Raw genomic sequence first — 21,353 nt, forward strand, 5'->3', positions numbered from 1 at the left:
TTGTTGGAATTAAGGATAGATCCAAACTTTTGAAGTGTAAAACAAATGGCTAATTTTATCTTCTAAGTACATTTCTGCATATGGTCCATTCGTAACTGTCTGAAACAGCAGTGATCCTTAGTTGTGTAAATGCTAAAATGTAATCCTTAGAATCTCAGTAATTTCCTGAAATTAGTTGCAGAACTTCACACTGGTGTGGTTTGTGAAACCTTTTTCAGCCTTTACTGATGTTTAGATACATAATTGGACAAATAGGTTCAAAGAAACAGCAATCTAATTAAAAGGAATTATAAAATTGTTAGTTTATTTTATTGTAAGAGTGCTGGGAAATTTGGAACCGTGGGTGGCAGCCCTGCATTACATAAAAATTCACCTTCCAGAAAAATGTCTGTGTACAAATGAGAGTTGTATGCATAGATTATTACAAAGAATTGTTTTGTTCATTTACGCATTACTGTATTCATTTGTTCAACTTCAATTATACAGTTATTTACTGAGTCAGCTTAATATGTGCCAGACACCAGGCAAGTTCACAACTTAAACCTGATAAATCTTTGAAAATTCTACTATAACTAAAATACTGTTACTTGTGCTGTGAATTTTAACTTTTATATTTTATTTTCCTATTGGTCTTCGACACTAAAATAAAAACCTTTAAGAATGACCGTATAGCTCACTACAAGTTGTATATAATTAAAATGAATCAGTCATGTCTAATAAAATATATTTATTTTTAAAATTTTTTATTTTATATTGGAGTATAGGTGATTAACAATGTCGTGATAGTTTCAGGTGTACAGCAAAGTGATTCAGTTATACATATACATGCATCTATTCTTTTTCAAATTCTTTTCCCATTTAGGTTGCAGCATAATATTGAGCAGAGTTCCCTGTGCTGTACAGTAGGTTATTGTTGGTTGTCTATTTTAAATATAGCAGTGTGTACATGTCAGTCCCAAACTCCCTAACTATCCCTTCCCCCGTGGTAACCACAGGTCTCTAAGTCTGTGAATCTGTTTCTGTTTTGTAAATACGTTCAATTGTATCATTTCTTTTTAGATTTTGCATATAAGCGATATCATACAATATTTGTCTTTCTCTCTCTGACTTCACTCAGTATGACAATCTCTAGGTCCATCTATATTGCTGCAAATGGCATTATTTCATTCTTTCTAAATGGCTGGGTAATATTCCATTGTATATATGTACCACATCTTCTTTATCCATTCCTCTGTCGATGGATATTTAGGTTGCTTCCATGTCTTGCCTATGGTAAACAGTGCTGCAGTGAACATTGGGGTGCATGTTTTTTTATGGATATATGCCCAGGAGTGGGATTGCAGGATCATGTGGTAGCTCTATTTTTAGTTTTTTAAAGGAACCTCCGTACTGTTCTCCATAGTGGCTGTATCAATTTACATTCCCACCAACAGTGCAAGAGGATTCCCTTCTCTCCACACCCTCTCCAGAATTTATTGTTTGTAGATTTTTTGATGATGGCCATTCTGACCGGTGTGAGGTGATATCTCATTGTAGTTTTGATTTGCATTTCTCTAATAAGTAGCGATGTTGAACATCTTTTCATGTGCCTCTTGGCCATCTGTATATCCTCTTTGGAGAAACGTCTATTTAGGTCTTCTGCCCATTTTTTGACTGGGTTGTTTGTTTTGATGATATTAAGCCACATGAAAGTATATTTTAAAAATGAAAATATAAATGATGCTTTGTGTAATTATAGGTATGTTTTATTTTTTTCAATTTTTGTTTTTGTTCATTTGCTTGCTTGTTTATGAGATGCAGAATCTTGTGACTAAGAGCTCGAGTGCACTGCTTGCATTCAAATCTCTGCTCTGTTGCTTGTTTGCTGTATTGCCATCAGCATGTACCTTAACTTCTTTGAGATTCAAATCCCTCAACTGTGAAATGGGGATTTTAATACCTCAAAGAGTTGTATGAGTATTAAGTGGTTTAGCATATATGAAGTCCTTACAGGACTACCTGAGATACATTAATTATTATTGTATATATATGCATGTTAAATGGCTGGTAGGAAAAAAAAATCTTATCCTGCTTATGTACTTAGGTTGGTTCATCTCAGGTCAACTTCTTAATAGCTATTTTAATTTGAGAAAAATTACTTATCTGGGCCTATTTTCTCATATGTAAAATGAAGATACTCATTATAGCTACCTCTTGGTTTTGTTCAAGGTTTGGATAAATTAACACACATGAAGTGGTTAGCACAGTACTTGGCCCACAGTCAGTCCTCAAAAAATGTTAGCTATGACTATTTATTTATTATTTCATTGTAAATGTAAAGTGGGGATAGTAATTAATATGATCACTTCAAATAACAATTGTGATCTTGAATATACCCATGAAGACAAGTCCACAATTGTGTGATCCAAAAATGTGTTTCTTTGCTAATTATCCGATACTTTCTAAATTGTTATACTATTTGTGAATAATCAGATTTGGATAAAATTAACCAAGGACGTATTTTTTTATTTGCGTCGTTGCCTGACCTTGGTGGCAGGCTCCAAGGCAACTCTGTTTTTTCTCAATTTAGGTTGCCAAGTGACCTCGTCATATACTTCAGTAAATAATATACATAAAAGCTATTGAAATTGAGCATAAGTTTCATAAATATCCTGAGCTATGTTATAGTATTGCCATTATTGTATAGGCCCATTAGTTTTGGGTTTTTTTTGCGGTACGCGGGCCTCTCACTGTTGTGGCCTCTCCCGTTGTGGAGCACAGGCTCCGGACGCGCAGGCTCAGCGGCCATGGCTCACGGGCCCAGCTGCTCCGCGGCATGTGGGATCCTCCCGGACCGGGGCACGAACCCGTGTCCCCTGCATCGGCAGGCGGACTCTCAACCACTGCGCCACCAGGGAAGCCCCTTTATTTTTATTTATTTATTTATTTATTTTAGGCCCATTAGTTTTAATGAATGGAAACAAATTTAGAAAAACTCATTAAAAATGACTATTTTCATAGGCTGCTCTTTTCATACTATTTTTATATCTGCCTCATAGGCATATTTGGAAAATTGTTAATCTTAATATCTTTTCTTTATATATACCTTCAATATAAGTGTGTTATTTTCAAAATGCAGTATTTAAAAATAATTGTTTGTATCAAGTAATCAATAAAATATTTTCCACACATTACTATGCTAAAATTTAATGATTATTTGATAAGCATGCTAATTACATATGAAGTTATGCATCTCGCAGTTATTTCACTATTTTCACATAAAATCCTATGCATACTAGTCTTTCTTAATCCACAAAATGGTTGAATCCACAATTGATTAATTTAGTAATTTAAAATAATAATTACCAAAATTTTTTATCCCAAGTTTTGGTTTCTTAATCTTTTCTTTCCAGTTAATTTTTAAGCATACTTTCAGAAAATCTCTATATGAAATTTCTCTTTCAGTGATTACTTTTGAATTTCAACATTTTTAAAAGAGTTAAATAAGTGTAAACCCATTGTTATCATGTATAAATTAAATTCCAGTTGGGGAAAAAAATCACATTCTAAAATAGTGATTGTCATTGAACCTTATTACCACTATATATAAAATTGACAAATAACTTCATAATTTTGACAGAAAGTTTCAGAATTTCCAAAGACTAATGTGAAGAAATAATGAGAGTCACAAGGAAGTTTTTTCTAGCTCACTACTGACATTGATCAACAGCTTGGAAAATACTGCTCTGAATATACTACCTAGTAATTTTTGTTCATTTTTTTCTTGTTAGGAACCTTTCCCTGAAATTAACAAAAGAGATTGATCAGGAAGCCAGGTGTCCCCATATCAGGGGAACGCCCAGCAGTCCATCTGCAGATTGGCCCCTGCCAGGTGTGGAAGAAAATGGAGGCATCGATTCTCTGCCATTCAGACTGATGCTACAGGACTGCACAGCCGTCAAGACATTATTATTAAAGATGAAAAGAGTTCTACAAGAGGTAATGGTTTGCTCTAAGATTAATGTTTTCAGTGCTGGTAGATAGTGAAGTCTGTAGACCTGGTTAATCCCTGCTTCTATCAATAGTTAACTGCATAACACTGGGCAGGGGTCAGGTATCCTCGTGGAACTTAGCCTTTCTCATATGTCAAATAAAGGGTTTGTAGTTCTGTTTATAAGGTACTCTTCCCCAAAATTCTAAGATTCTGTGAAGGAATTAAAAAAGAATAAATTGATACCAAGTCTGGGAAAAGTCAGATAAAGAGAAATGGGCATCAGCTGTTATGTTTTTAAAAAGCTATTGAGAGACCTATTAACTGGACTTCATTTTAATGATATTGAGACTTTATATGATACCATAAAAGTAGTTTATTTAGTCATTTTTGTTCCAATAACAATTAATCTAGTAAAATTTCATCTGAATGTTTGATTGATTTTGCCCATTGACTCCAGGTGCCCTCTTTCAGTCTATGCCCAGTTAGATGATGAGCTAGGCAGGAAAATACGCAGTGGAGTCTTTCATCTTTATGTCCAAGAATCAGCCATTCTTTAGGATTCAAGTATGTTATGGTTTTATTTTTATAATTGCAACAGTTATTTTCTTTGGAGGATTTCTGTAAAAAGTGTAAACAATATTATTTCAAAGATGTAAAATGAGGGGACCAAAATTTTAAATGACTTTCCTCTAGTGGGTGTGAATCCGGAACAACAGCCTGAGATTTCTGACTCTCAATTCAGTGACATTTTATCATGTCCTATTATCGTTTAACTGATTTCTCATTATTGATAAGGGATGTTCATAAATAGTGTGAGAACAGAAAAATACAACTATTTAATATGAGTAGTATTATGACTCACTTACAATGATGACCACTGATATTTCCTTTTCTAACACTGATAAAAACAATAATAACAACACTAGTGGCTACCACTAGAGGCCAGAAATGAATCAGGGAGAGAGAAGGGAATTTAAGAGAAGTGATTGTCATAGGCTATTAGGGGTATCCAGTCATGTATTCCTGTCAGCTATTAAAGTAATAACTGGAAGAGATCTCTGCATCCCAAACCAGTTTATATCTCTGGGGTGGTCTTTGTGTCTATGCAGTGGTGTGTAGGAGTGGTGTGCTTATACTTGATCATTGTTAGAATTTCAGGAATTTTATGAGCTGACAGTTAAGCACAGGCATTAAAAAAATTAAATTATATACACTTATAATGAAACAAATCATATTTTTAAAAGGGTAATCAGTACTTAAATCTCTACATTTCCTACTAACTTTACTATATTTTACTATTAATTACACTTGTGAGCTTATTTACATCTATTGGATCTATATGTAGAAATACTATATAATAGCTAATGTGCATTCATTTATGTCACTTTGTTAGCTTGAAATCAGCCACACGGGAATATTATGCCACAGAAATTGGCAAACAATGCAAGGTAGGGCTTTTAAATTTTGGAGAGCTGTTGTTAAATATTTACCAGTACACCGCTATATGTATGACTATGTGGTTTCTATATTGACAACATAAGTGTTTCTGTCTGCACCAGTCCAGGCTTCCTAACCTTTTGCTTGACATGTAGTCTGAACCTCTCTGAACAACGCCAACTTAATAATAGCTGTTATATTAAAAGATATTAATCTCAAAGTCTGTAACAGTCAAGTATTCAGTTTTCTACCTCTCTCTTTGGTCTGGATTTTAATTTAAAAAAAATCAAAAAAGTAAAAGGAAGTAGGAAAAACTGACAGGAAGAGTCAAGGGGCTTTCTTATGTACTTAATTTTATAATTTAAAAATATGCAGTGATATTCACTATAAAGTCAATATTCAGAATATACTGAGATTGTTTTTATATTTCTATCTGTTTTTCTTCATTAAAGAGTATTTGAAGAAACTGAAGAGAATTGACTTTTAAAGCTAATGTAAAATGAACAATAATTACATCTGTTTGTTAAGCCCATTCAGAGATCAGGGGGTCTTACTCTTTATGGTCAGCAAGAAAAGCAATACTATTATATGATTAGCATTAACATCTCTTCTAGAAAAATGATATTCATAATAGGTGCCTTTAAAGAAAATATTCTCTAAGCCATGAGTTTTTAAATGGCAATTCAGATTTCATTGCTGAATTTAATTCCAGCTATTCATTTTAGATTAATAATACCTTTTTTAACATAGACAAATAGAGTTTATTTCTATTAACTTATTTTTATGATGCTTAGTAGTCCACCTGTGTATACAGATAATTTTTTTAATAGATCTTTATTGGAGTATAATTGCTTCACAATACTGTGTTAGTTTCTGTTGTACACCAAAGTGAATCAGCCATATGCATACACATGTCCCCACATCCCCTCCCTCTTGAGCCTCCCTCCCACCCTCCCTATCCCACCCCTCTAGGTCATCACAAAGCACCGAGCTGATCTCCCTGTTCTATGCTGCTGCTTCCCACTACAGATAATTTTTAACTGCAGAATATCCCAATTATTTTATTTTTAAGATGAAAAAAGTCATTAATGAGTTTAGTGTATCACACTGGAAACCACTCCTATTTGAGATTTTTCCTAATGCTACTCTGTTGCCATCTTAGATTTTAATTCTTAGATAGGTCAAGTGTGAATAATCTGAATGGAAGCTCACACTGTCAATTTTATCCCCCTTCTTTGGAGATCATTTGCTATGACAACCCCAAATATCAATTCCTTTATTTAAAAAAAAAAAAAAAAGGCTGGCTTTGGGCCCTAAGAAATTCTGTTGTCACTTTATTTTTTCATATTAGTGATTTTTAATAAAAGTGACTACAGCAAGGGAGAACTATATAAATTTTTCTTCCTTTTTTGTTAACTTTTTCACATAACTCCATTACCTGTAAAAGAAGACAATATTTAATACAATATCTGTAGAAATAGTTTTTGTTTTGATGTTTCCTTTCAGTTTGCGCTGTTCTCTTTTTGTTATTCTCTTATTATAGAATTTGTTTGTACTGTTCGGTAACTGACCAAGAAGACTACTGGGAAGGGATTTTAGATGCAGTGCATAGTTTCTAGTAAGATAACAGCTAATAAGAATGTTTATCCAAGATTGTTTGCAATGCCCCTCCACCCACCATGCTTGCCTTTTTTTTTTTTTTTTTTTTTGTGGCACGCGGGCCTCTCACTGCTGTGGCTTCTCCCGCCGCGGAGCACAGGCTCTGGACGCGCAGGCCCAGCGGCCATGGCCCACGGGCCCAGCCGCTCCGCGGCATGTGGGATCCTCCCGGACCAGGGCGTGAACCCGCATCCCCTGCATCGGCAGGCAGACTCCCAACCACTGCGCCACCAAGGAAGCCCATGCTTGCCTTTTTAATTTATGTTTAAGAAATGTTCCTAGCAAATTTCCTAAATCATATAAGACATTTTTTTTAAAGTTAGATAAATGTTAAACAAATTTTTAAAATGTTGATATGATCAGGGGAATCTAACAATAAAATTACATTAGTGAAAATCAGAGAACTATTTGTTCGAGAATCAATATAATTTACAAGCTCAGGTAGTTGACATAAACATTTGGGTTTGCCATTGAATAAAGAGCTCTTACCCATTTTTCTTTTTTTCTCAACAATCTAGCAGTTCAAACTAATTTTATTATCTCTAAAAAATAATAATGGGAAACTTTCAAGGATAATTTTAAACATAAACTTATTTCTTTTATTTTTAAATATAATACATAAATATATGACAAAATTTGGAGTGTTTTGAACTTCACCATAAATCATTGTATGGTGGGCATTCCTTAAAGATTTTTTTCTTTTAGCACATTTTGGTGAAATGATTCCAAAATCTATAACAACGTTCTTATAAACTAACATTTTCCTATCAGCAAATCTCAAAAGCAAATGAAAAGCCTATAGAATAGGAACTCCGACAATGGATAATTACAGAAGGAAAAAGCAACAGTGGAGAGTCATGAAGTAAGGAAATTCACCAAAAACAAGCAATTACCCATGTAAATCTAGATAACAATATAATAATTAGACTGCTCTTTATATTTATCTTTTGAAAATAATAAAATTCCAAGTTTCTGCTACCTACTTTGTTTATTTGCTTGTTTTTGCTTGCATAAAAATTAGTTTAAGATAAAAATTGGAAAAAGATACACCACAAAAACTGCAAATGCAAGAAAACTAGAGTGGCTCTACCCATGTCAGGTAGATATAAAGATAAGATATATCACCAGAATCAAAGAGCTGCATTTCATAATGATAATACAACATTATAAAGCATTTATACTCCAATAAAGATGTGAAAAAAAAATATACACACACACACACACACACACACAAAAGAGTCAGTTCATCAGGAAGACATAACAGTCATACATGTGGATGACCTATGCATGTAACTTGTAAATATATGTTGCAAAATCTGACAGAACTAAATGAAGAGGTAGGTACTTCACAATCATAGCTGAAGATTTTAACGCTCTTCTCTCAATAACTGATAAAACAACTAAAAATCAGGAAAGCTTCAGAAAATTTGAAAACCATATTAGAGTAATTAGAGTATTAGAGTAATATCAAGAAGCAAGGGAAAACATTGCTTTAAGAAAGCCAACTTGAGGAATGATGCTGAGAAGTAAATATGATAAGAAAAGAAAAGATAAACAGTCAGTGGATTTGTCAATCTACTGATTAATTCCAAAAGCATATTTCCCAGGCTTTAGAAATTTCAATATGTAAAACAATCTATACAAAGTATTAATTTATAAAGCTAAAGCCTAAAATAGAAATAGTAACTCTTTCCAGCTTGTTCTCAGTTATTAAATTATTGGTTTATTTCTTTGTAAGTCATTGGTCTATGAATTTGAAGGATGTGAAAATGAATGCCCTGAACAAATTTTTAAAGTATGTTTTAAGGTAAGACATGTCTTAGTTTTGGAAGGATATTATAAATTTTATTAGGTTAATTAATAATGATGACCAAACGTTCATCTTACATGAGTACCCTCCATACTGAGGTATTATTTTTTTCTTTAAAGAGTATTACTTATATTACCTAAAGTTGTTATTTATACTGCAGAGGCAATCTAATATAGTGATCACAATATACTAGTCTGTACTAGGACAGACTGCTCAAATTTGAGTATCAAATCTCAGTAGGTACATATGACTTTGAGCAAAGTGTTAATCTCTCCATGAGAATCTGGTCTCTCTCAGAAGCAGAATTACTACGTAAGTGCATGTTCAAAACTACTAGATAATATCAAAGTTTTTCCAAAGGCTTGTACCAAATTACTCTCCCTCCGGGTATATTCATGTAATAGAATGCTTTATGTTCATGTATCATCATGTCCCACAAAGAGTGTTTTCAACACAAAAACCAAGTCACAGATAAATTCATACAGAATATAGAGTTTAAAAATATGCAAAGCTAAATAATTATTAAATATTATTAAAGAATATACATTTTGAAAAGTATGGGGATGTTAAACATGGTAGTCAAGGTAAGATTACATGTGTAGAGGTAGTGGTTGAGGAGGGGTGGACATGTGCAATTAAGGCAGATATTTATTTTATATTCATGGTATATTTTCTTATGTGTTTCCGTCAAAATCATTGCATATACATAATATTTTCTTATATATGTTTAACGTTGCCTTAAAAAACTCAGTCTTCCCAAATTGTGTGTCCTCTGAGTGGCTCCCTCTACACCAACTCCATCCCCTACAATGCTATTTTCCTCTGTATTTCTCTTCCCTTTGCCATCAGTGTATCATTTCATATTTAAACAATGATGTCAAACTAAAAACGGAGTGGGATCAGTGAGAGAAAGGGTATAACAATCAGGCAGAGAATTCTTTCCCGGTATGAGTACTTACATAATCTGCCAGTCATGTGTATTATTTTATTACTTATTAAAAACAAACTACAGCCCTGTATTAACAATAACCGCCACCCTCATTGTACCTGAATGATGTGGTTATTTGTGTTATAATCATATTCAATAATTAATCAAATAACCACTAATGTGGTTCTGCTATGCATGTTTAACTTTTAATTTTCTTCTTGCATCCAGCATTAATGTCTCAGCTGTAATACAACTCACATACTATTGTGTGATTTGATGGGCTGAATCTCACATCAAGAATTTCAGGCTGCAACATAGCAAATGTACAGCAGGTGGCACTCTGCGGGATCTCTAGGGGATGCTTAGCGGGTTCAGTGCTTCTGGTGGGGGAGGGAAGGAGAGAGCAGAGAGCCATTTAAGCAAATGATGCTGTGGAAAGCCTCCAATTGTGTTCCTCTGAGACACACTTTTACAGAAATTGTGTTTTATTCAGGTTTGAAAATCAGAAACAAAGGCATATTTAACTACAGTGAAAATGCCTATTTTTAATCACCGAGTATATAAAAGATGGTGTTACAAATTCAGACAGCATAATGCAGTTGCTTAGGAGTAACATAAACTGTAAAGTGTTCACATGTTTACAGATTAGCAAAAGCGTTTTAACATCTAGTGACTCATTTAGATGCAGGACAGTTATTCCTTAACTATTTCATTTTAACCTTGATGAAAATGAAACCTTGAGAAAACTAGTATTGACTTTTAATATAAATTTACTAATAGGAATACAGATGTTTACTATTTCAAGTATTGTAGTTTAAATAATTATTTTCTGTTATTGTTATTTAAAGTGAAATAAGCTCTGTATAGTGGGCTAGCTATTAATAAAATCAAAATAACTCATATTTATGACAAATACATGTGACGACAAATAGATACATCTGTTTTGTTCTCTTGGTTAGATGAGCTTCTGTAAGTAAGAGGAGATGAGGAGTTTAAAAAGAACAATGAATTATTATGAAAAATTTTATTCACTTACCTCAAAAATAGACAAATATTGTTTTGTTATCCATGGCCTTCATGAGGGGTCAGCAAAGTCTTTCTGTAAAGTCCTGGCCATATAGACTGTATTGCAACAACTCAATTAAGTAGTAGTAAGAAAGCAGATATATGATGTAAACAAATGAGCATAGCTAGAGTCCCATAAAACTTTATTTACAAAAATAGGCAGCGGACCAGATTTGGTTCTTGTTCTGGGCCCGTCATCCCATACTACTTAAGAGAGAGGTATCATGATACTACTTCAAGTATCATGAGGACGCACTGTGTAGTTAAGAGCATTAGTTTAAGGAGCCAGAATATACAGTCTATATCCCATCTCTTTACTTACTAGCTCAGTGATCCTAGGCAAGTTAAACCCTACAGATAATAATATTAACATATCACTTAAGTTGGTTGAGAATATTAAATATGTTAATATGTTTTAAATGCATGGAACAGTGTTGGACACATATCAAACGCTCAACTTGTATTAGTTATTATTTTATTATCACAAAGCCTGAGGACCACTAGTGAAATAAAATGATCATGGATCTAACATTAGGCAAAACCTGAATTCAAATCTTACTTAGATCTACAATTCAGCAATGTTATTTTATTCTATTTTATTCAGTTTCTTTGATAAGCATTAGGTTTCCACATATAGAATAAGAGGATAAAAATTCTTATAAAGTTTATTGTGAAAATTAGATTTAAATTGTATCTGGCAGGTCTAAAGTTCTAAATAAATATTAGTTCTCTTCTCTTACCCCACTTTTAAAAAATGTATGCTAACATTACTTCTCAACTTGTTGCCCAGATTGAGATTTGATTCCAACTTCATAGCACTTCCATGATTCTTATTTCCTTTAGAACTGGCCCTTGATTTTGGTGTTCCTATTTCTTGCATGTTCCAGAGCTATAGTCTGGCCCTTAAGCCCCAGGTTTGTGGCAGAGATTATTTCACTGGTTCACAGAATTTCTAAATACTGCTAAACCTCTGATCAAACTGCATAGTGTAGCAAATTTTGGATAGATAATCAGTGAATAAATAATATATCCAGATATAGTACCTATCTTTAGATTTTAAAATCTTTCCAAAATTTTGTTTTTAAGAAATATTCATAAGTGTTTGCTGAAATAAAGTCTGTTTTAAAATCATTTTCTTGCAAGGGAGTCCATTTTATAGAAGTGATTTTCTTAGCTTCCGTTTGCAGCTAAGATATGATTTTTAATTTTTTAAAAAATTTTATTTATTTATTTATTATTTTTGGCTGTGTTGGGTCTTCGCTTCTGTGAGAGGGCTTTCTCTAGTTGCAGCAAGCGGGGGCCACTCTTCATCGCGGTGCGCGGGCTTCTCACTATCGTGGCCTCTCTTGTTGCGGAGCACAGGCTCCAGACGTGCAGGCTCAGTAGTTGTGGCTCACGGGCCTAGTTGCTCCGCGGCATGTGGGATCTTCCCAGACCAGGGCTCAAACCCGTGTCCCCTGCATTGGCAGGCAGATTCTCAACCACTGTGCCACAAGGGAAGCCCTAGGATATGATTTTAATTCATCTCTATCTTCCCCCAAACAATTCCGCTTTCACTTAAGGTGGCACTTTGTCTAGATTTAAACTTACGATTTAAAATATTATTTTAATAATGTAATCTAGGATGAAATTTAATATAATCCACAGTTACCTTAGTTACATTATGCTATTTATTTCTTATTTAGGGCTTTGCAAAAAGCTCGTAGTCAGCATATTGCTTTGTTTCATGTAACTCTTGGAACATCTACCATGGTTTGGACACATAGTTAAATTTAAAGTGTGGTCTAATTCAGTATCTGCTGAAAGTTCTGTGTCCCAATATGCCTCTATTGCTTATGAAACCTAATGCTATTCTGAATATTAAGGCCCATTTTCTGATATTACTATGCTTCCTCGTTTACTACACATTCTTGAAAAAAATTATTTTATTTAAGGACTTGGCAGATGCTATGTCAAATTTAACTGCCACTGGAGAGATAATTGCAACCTATAAATATTCTTGAATTGTTTCTTCCAGACATTTCTCTTTACTTAGTTGACATCCAAGACTATCTATCCTACTGGCAAATTGTTTAGTACCTACCAAAGCTGCATTTTTTTCTCTCAAGAAACCTTCAGAAAAGGAAACCATTTTTTTGGTAATGAATAGTGGGCAGAAAAGCACTTAATATTGTGGATACATGTAACTCTGTGGACCACAGACCAAGAAACTGCTGGCATTGATCTGGGGAGCAAAAATCCTGCAGATGCCATCTACATCTCTGTCCATACAGCAAATATAAGAATTCATTGTTGAAAGATAGTCACAGGATGTACTAATTCAAGTGTGGATTTGAGAAAATTGTGATATTAGAGAACGGAAAAGGTACCAGGATGCCAGCTGTGTGTGTGCCCACACATGTGTGTGCATGTGCACAGGTGTGTAGGTGTGTTGGGGGTTGTTGAGTATAATGTATTTGTATGTGTTGTGGTTGAGAGGCAGGGTTGGAAAGTGTCTTAAAAATATGTCCGAAAAACAAATGCCCTAACTGTGTAGTTGTCATCTATTTGCTTCTTCCCTGGCAAATTAGATTTGGCCCTATTGGAAGATCCTGAAAACCTTGCAAAAAATAACAGGATGCTCATAAAAGACACATGAGGGCATATGTCTGCATTCACAGTCTTACTTCTGAGTAATTTCTTGGTATCCTATTATCATCTCTTACTGGCTTTCTTCACTAGAATCACTTGAATAGATTAACTTTTAACGACCCACCTCTCCCTGTCTTTTATATTAACCTTCAGACGTTTCATATATTTTTACTACCTTCAGGGCATTCTTGGTTTGTTTGACCAAACAGAGTGGGAGTGACCTGGGCTCCACTTTAAATCTCATGAAGTATCTCCTCACACACAGGACTTAACAATTTCCCAGTCCTTTCCTCCTCCCCACCTGCCACACACATCCTTTTCATTGTAAATCACAGCCCAAGAGAAATGGTGTTTTTCCATCAGTGCTTCAGATATTCACAGTCTCTCAGCTCATCATGCAGCCCCCCATCAAATTGAAATCCTGGTCATGGGATAATAAGCATTTAGCTTTAAAGAAGATGTGGCACATATATACAATGGAATATTACTCAGCCATAAAAAGAAACGAAATTGAGTTATTTGTAGTGAGGTGGATGGACCTAGAGTCTGTCACACAGAGTGAAGTAAGTCAGAGAGAGAAAAACAAATACCGTATGCTAACACATATATATGGAATCTAAAAAAAAAAAAAAAAAAGGTCATGAAGAACCTAGGGGCAAGATGGGAATAAAGATGCAGACCTACTAGAGAATGGACTTGAGGATATGGGGAGGGGGAAGGGTAAGCTGGGACGAAGTGAGAGAGTGGCATGGACATATATACAGTACCAAACATAAAATAGATAGCTAGTGGGAAGCAGCCGCATAGCACAGGGAGATCAGCTCAGTGCTTTGTGACCACCTAGAGGGGTGGGATAGGGAGAGTGAGAGGGAGACACAAGAGGGAGGAGATATGGGGATATATGTGTATGTATAGCTGACTCACTTTGTTATACAGCAGCAACTAACACACCACTGTAAAGCAATTATACTCCAGTAAAGATGTTAAAAAAAAACAAAAGGAAATCCTCACTTATCTTATTGTAATGAGAATTCTTTTCCTTAACACCATCACTCCTGTAGCTGTTCTTGGTAGTTTAACAACTGTTCTCCTGATTATAAACTTATGTGAGGCTTTTACACTATATAGAACGTGAGTCAAGTTGACTGCCTGCCACAAGCTACACAGACATTTTTCTGTAAGATTACTGAGGGTGAGACATGGACAGGAGCCGGAACTCTACTCCTGTTTGTGTTTGAGGACTAACTCTACTAATTCTGTAGTTTTTTTTTTTCTCTGATAGTTACATGCGACTGTATTTATTATCTTTAACAGGATTTTGTAGACATCAGTGATATTGATCAGTTTAGCAAGTGTTACCATGTTGAACTTCTTAGAAATGCTCTTTATACTCTGCCCTGAATATTAAAACAAACCATCGGAACACAGACTATCATGGCTTTTTTTCCAAAAGTGTGCTGTGTATTTGTAAGGTAAATAATGTGAATGAAATGCAGTGAATACTCAGTAATGATAAATCATTATGAAAAATGGGATCCATCTGTGACAATTTTAAAAATAGTATTGATATTCCCAAATGTATACAAAATATTTCTTTAAAGTAGCACTGATTGTAGGATGGGACATAGGAAAAGAAAAAGGAAAATTCAGATATAGTTTATTTTACACTTCATTAGGACAAGTTCAAATGGACCTTGTCATTTCTCCTAAGAGTTTAGGAAGTGAAGGAAGTTCAAGATAGTAAGAAATCTGGATGAATAAAGAAACTTATCAATCAGTGAGTAATAACCACTGTTATTTGGCTTGTAATAGGTGATACTTTATTTTATTTTTTTTTATTTGTTTTTTTTTTGGCCTCACCACACAGCATGTGGAATCTTAGTTCCCAGACCAGGGATCGAACCCGCACCCCTTGCATTAGAAGTGCAGAGTCTTAACCACTGGACTGCCAGGGAAGCACAAATAGGTAATATTTTAGTAAAAAAGAAATAATCATGCCTGCGTTTAAAATTTAAATGGGAAAACACAATGGGAAAACACTTTCAAAATAAGGTATTTTTTACGATAATTTAATTGCGCCTCCATTTCTTAAGGGGATTTATTTTTTAATGACTCACTGCTTTTTTAAGTTCAATAGATTTTTTTAAGCAAATAGATTATTATGTGGCATTTTATTTTATAGGCCCTTTAATTCAATTTATACATAGACTCACAGTCTTCTGTTCAGTTTTTCCCACAAATATTCACTGAATAACAGTCTCTGAAGCTGCAAAAAGAAATAATGAAAGGAAGGATAGAAGGAAAGAGGGAAGACAGTACTTGCCCTCAAGAGAGAGGTATGCAAGGTTCTTGTGTTTACAAAATAAAATCAAGCTTAGACCCTGGAGTTTCTATGGGTGTCACGCACAGTTCAAGAGACAGATCCCCAGAATTTATATATTGAAGCTGTAATCCTCAGTGTGACTCAATTTGGAGATAGGGGCTTTAAAGTAGTAATTACAATTATATGAGGTCAAAAAGATGGGGCCCTCGTCCAATATGACTGGTGTCCTTATAGTAAAAAAAAACAAAAGGTACCAGGAATGCACCCACACAGAGGGAATTTGGCCTTGGACAGGCACAGAGAGAAGACCATGGGAACAAACAAAGATGGTCACTTGTAAGCCATGTAGAGAGGCCTCAGGAGAAACCTGATTTCCCAACACCTTAATGTTGGACTTCTGGCCTCTAGAACTTTGAGAAAATTAATTTCTGTTATTTAAACCACCCAGTCTGTGGTATTTTGTTATGGCAGCTCTGGAAAACTAATATACCAGCCAAGCTCCCAGATAGACCAAACTAAGCCAAAAGTAGATTTTTGCCCAGGGAACCTGGGGCTTTGTTGTACTATTCCAGAGGACCACCAAGAGAGTGACGTAGTCTTACAGTATTAATCAAAAACAGAAGCTAGCTGCTTGTTCTTACACATTCATCTGTGCATGTGGCAGAAAGGCTCAACAGCTTTGTAGTCATATTAAGAAAGGGGCAATGCTCGCTGAATGGTTTCACTCTTAAATGGCCAAGAGTCTAAGTTAATTTTATGCTAATTTCTTTGTGCAGAAGTGTGTCTGAAAGTAGCAGTCCTAACTAGAAACTAATTTGTTGTCAATATGCAGGATTTACTAGAGGAAAGGTTATTGAGGGGGATGAAGATCAGTTTAGACTGATCCGGGTTTGAGGTAATGAGTGTGCAGTGGAACAGCATCAATAGGTATCTAGGAAAAGAGAGGAAACTGAAAACTGCAGGTGAAGTGAAGAGATTAATGACTGATTTTTGTATAGGGACAGAGGAGAAAACATATGAAAGATTGTTTTGATATTATAAACCTGGGGAGTGGAAAGAATGGCACTGCTCAACTTGAAAGAGGAAATTCAAACTTCTAGTTCTGGGGACAAAATCATGAGCTTGATCTATGTTGGATTTGAAGTAGTGGTGTCTTATCCAAATCGCTCATTCACCTGACTTCTGAATAAGTCATCAATACAGGAGAGGCTAGGATAAAAGGCCATGCCTAAAGTTACACATTTGTTAATTTATTTGCTTAGATGTGCTTAAATGTGGATGTGATTCATTACCCTTCTGTGATTTTTGAAGTGAGCAAGTTTAGGGAAAGTTAAGAGAGAAGAGAAGAAACAAGTGGGTCTGAAGAGAACAGAGGTAAGGTATGCAAAGAAGCAGAGTTATAAAATAATTAGCATATATATAGTGCTTACAGGGTACCAGGCATTATTGTTAAGCCATTTACAAATATTATCCCATTTTACCTTCCTAACAGCCCTATGATAACGGTGTTCTTATTATCATCTCTGTTTCATAGGTAAGGAAGTTGAGATTCACAGTGGTTAGGCATTTTAAGTCAGGATTTTAAATAGCCAAGGCACTGTGAGCTTCAGAGCACATACTCTTAACCACTTTGTTATGCAGCCTCTCCAAAATAATGTATAGATTTGGTGAAAATAGAGCGTAAAAAGAGTGGGGGGAAGAGGGAGAATATTCTTAAACAAAAAAGACAAGATTGTCATAGTCGAATTTTCTGTAGAAGTAAAGAGAATAAAGTTTGTTGGATTACATTAAAAATGAAGTCCTTGATTTAAAAAAAGGACATGTTAAGATAATGACAGGATAGGTGGGATTCCAGACTTCTAAATATTTTGGATGAAAATTAGGATGAGAAAGGAAGATTATGAATGGAAATAGTCATTCTTTAAAAAACAGTTTTTTTTAAATGAAGAAAGGGGAGATAATTGGTGAGTGGAAGAAAGCGCCACTCTCTGGTGCACTCTCTTCAGTTGCTCATATCTCTCTCAAATATAGTGGTTGCTCTGCATCTGCGGGTTCAGCATATAAGGATTCAACCAAAGACAAAATATTCGGGGAAAATTTCCTGAAAGTTCCAAAAAGCAAAACTTGAATCTCCCATGTGCTGGCAGTGATTTACATATATTTACATTGCATTAGGTATTATAAGTAATCTAGAGATTATTTAAAGTATACAGGATGATGTGCATAAGTTTTGTGCAAATACTACATCATTTTATATATGAGAATTGAGCATTCAAGGACTTTGGTACCTGCAGTGGATCCTTCACACTCAACATGTACGGAAATAGCGCTTCTTAGTGTTAATGTTCCCTTTCCCCAAATATCTACATGTTGTTTTCACCACCATTTTCTTAAATGCCAAAGCTTAAAACTGGGCTCCCACTTTGACACAGCTTTCTTCTCAGCCAGTGTGTCACTAAATCTCTAAAATCATTCTTTTCCCCCTCATCATTTACTCTCTGTATTTGTTACTTTCTGCAATCAATTCTTTAGTCAAAAATTTCATTGCCTTAAGTGTACAAAATAGTACAGTAGTCTCATAACCAAGAAACAGCATTGAGAAGTGTCTAAGAGCAGAAGCTATTAAGTTGCACAGACTTTTGGTAGAATCTCATCTCTCACATTTGCATACTAGTGCCTTTGGGGAAGTTATTTAATGTCTCCAAATTTGTTTCCTCTTGTGTAGAATGAAGAATTAAATAATAATAAGTGAGAATACTAATACTTGTTGCATAGTAAAAAAACAAATGAACAAACGAGAGAGAGAGAATAACTATTATGTTTCTCCTTTCTCTTCCCTAATCCTTTCTTATGTTTCATCATGCTATTTTTCTTCAAAACATTCCAGCAACCCCTTATTTTATAAAGTCCAACGCCTCACCCTTTATTCAGAGATCTTCATAATTTGGTTATCTAGCTTTATCTCCCAGTTAATGTCTCTGCTCTGCTCTGGTCAGTGTGCCTTTTTTATTCTTCTCTAGATATGCCATGTTGCTTTCTTACTGCAAACTTCTGCACATTTTATTCCCTAAGGCTTGGCATGCCCTTCTCCACCAACTTTGCCTGTGCAAATTCTTAACCTTAAATTTCACCTCTTTAACAAGCCTTCTTTGATGTTCTTATTGGCTCTTACATGCATTTAATCATCCACATCCTTTCACTATAAGTTAGTTATGAAGATCAGTGTAGGTGTTTCCAGCTAAAGACAGTATTTAATTATTCTCCAAGGGGTAATATTGAGTAGTTTATCTAATGGAATATAGTGGAATATGATGGAATAGCTAACATATGCTTTATAATTTTCCCTAAGCTCTATTATAAAAAGGGAATCCTTATTATTCATTTACTTGAAATATTTGAATTCTTATATTATTTTTATATTTTATATCTCATTTTGTATGTTATATTTTAACTTTATTTTTTGGTTATATTAGAATGTTCTTATATACGAAAGATATTTTTAAATATTTAGGAATTAGGTATATGTTTTTAATGAACACGTTTGTATTTTTCCATTCTGACTATGCATTGCTTGTTTCTAGCTACCGGCATACCTCGTTTTATTGCACTTTGCTTTATTGCACTTCACAGATAGTGCGTTTTTTACAAATTGAAGATTTGTGGCAGTCCGGCATCAAGCAAGTCTACCTGCACCATTTTTCCAACAGCATTTGCTCACTGGCTTTCTCATTGTCACATCTTGGTAATTCTCACAGTATTTCAAACTTTTTCATCATTATTATATTTGTTATGGTGATCTGTGATCAATGATCTTTGATGTTACTACTACGACTCACTGAAGGCTCAGGTGATGGTTAGCATCTTTTTTTTTTTTTTTTTTTTTTGCGTTATGCGGACCTCTCACTGTTGTGGTCTCTCCCATTGCGGAGCACAGGCTCCGGACGCGCAGGCTTAGCAGCCATGGCTCATGGGCGCAGCCGCTCCGCGGCATGTGGGATCTTCCCAGACCGGGGCACGAACCTGTGTCCCCTGCATTGGCAGGCGGACTCTCAACCACTGCGCCACCAGGGAAGCCCGATCGTTAGCATTTTTTAGCAATAAAGTTTTTTGTGGTTTTTTTTTTTTGCGGTACGTGGGCCTCTCACTGTTGTGTCCTCTCCCGTTGCGGAGCACAGGCTCCAGACGCGCAGGCTCAGTGGCCATGGCTCACGGACCTTGCCGCTCCGCGGCATGTGGAATCTTCCCAGACCCGGGCACGAACCCGTGTCCCCTGCATTGGCAGGCAGACTCTCAAACACTGCGCCACCAGGGAAGCCCAGCAATAAAGTATTTTTAAATTAAGCTATGTACATTGGTATTTCTTAGACATAATATAGTTGCACACTCAATTAACTACAGTATAGTGTAAACATAACTTTTATATGTACCCATGCTGAGAAACCAAAAAATTTGTGTCACTCACTTTATTGCGTTATTTGTCTTATTGAGCTGGTCTGGAACCAGACCCACAATATCTCTGAGGTATGCCTGTATGCGTTGCTGCATTTCTAAAAATGCATTTATATGCAATTGCATAACATTATAAATTTTAAAAATCTGTGCACGTATCTTTTCTTTAATAGAAGACAAAGTTTTTTCCATCATTTATTCATTCATTCAAATGCCATTTATTTAGCCTTATTACATGCCTAATCCTGTCTCAGTTCTTCGAGATATATTAGTCACATCATTTGTAAGTGAAGGAGTCACATCCAACATAAACGTCTTTGGGAATCTATTGCCACACAAAACTAGGAAGTATAAGATTGAGTATGGTGCCCTTGCCAGAAAAAGAGATTTAGAAGGGATGCTGGACTGGCCAGATCATAGATTTTCACTGGATAGGTGGGAGTGGAGAGGAAGAAGATAAATAAAATTGAGATTGATTCTTATCTTCAGAAATTTCAATTAATTTTAGTAGAGAAAGCACAGTCGTTTATAAAAAAATCTTATCAAGTGATAAGTTTATATATTTAAATTTGGATTATTCTAACAACTGTTTATATTTTAAAAGGAGTTAGATTTCATATATTCTATTCTGTGCCTATAGGTGACATTAATATCACTATAGAAAAAAAGTGTGTTTGAACTCTTACCTGGTGATATGTGACAGTGTAACTACATGAATTTTAGTTTTGTGTTTCTCATGTCAGATATAGCAGGTTCAATAAAAGTACAATGAGTCTCTGTTTATATTAGTTATGGATAGTTAATCATAATAAAGTTTTCTAATAGGGTCCTTATATCTGCTGCTCTTTAAAGAATCCTGGTTTGATGAGGTGAAAGATGCATTTTATGAACAAAGTTCTATAGCACATTTTGTGGGGTGCTTTATGGCATGACATTAGCAGTCTAGTGTTTTCATGGCTTTTGATAGCTATTTGATGTTGAAAGAGAGCTTTGGAAAATTTGCATTGTCTTTTCTTTCACATTAAAATAAAAACATTCTATTCTTTAACCTTTGTTTTTCTTGTCCATCCTATAAGGA

General features: G+C 35.0%; 1 protein-coding gene across 1 annotated transcript in view; it reads left to right on the forward strand.

The window, feature by feature from the left end:
• Positions 1-21,353, forward strand: part of CCSER1 (coiled-coil serine rich protein 1) — a 1,250,826-nt gene that overhangs the window by 442,762 nt on the left and 786,711 nt on the right. The window contains exon 6 of the mRNA XM_060147099.1: positions 3,771-3,978. Coding sequence (XP_060003082.1) covers positions 3,771-3,978 — 208 coding nt within the window. The remainder of the gene's footprint in view (positions 1-3,770; positions 3,979-21,353) is intronic.

Source organism: Lagenorhynchus albirostris, chromosome 4, assembly GCF_949774975.1.
Source record: "Lagenorhynchus albirostris chromosome 4, mLagAlb1.1, whole genome shotgun sequence".
NCBI lineage: Eukaryota > Metazoa > Chordata > Mammalia > Artiodactyla > Delphinidae > Lagenorhynchus > Lagenorhynchus albirostris.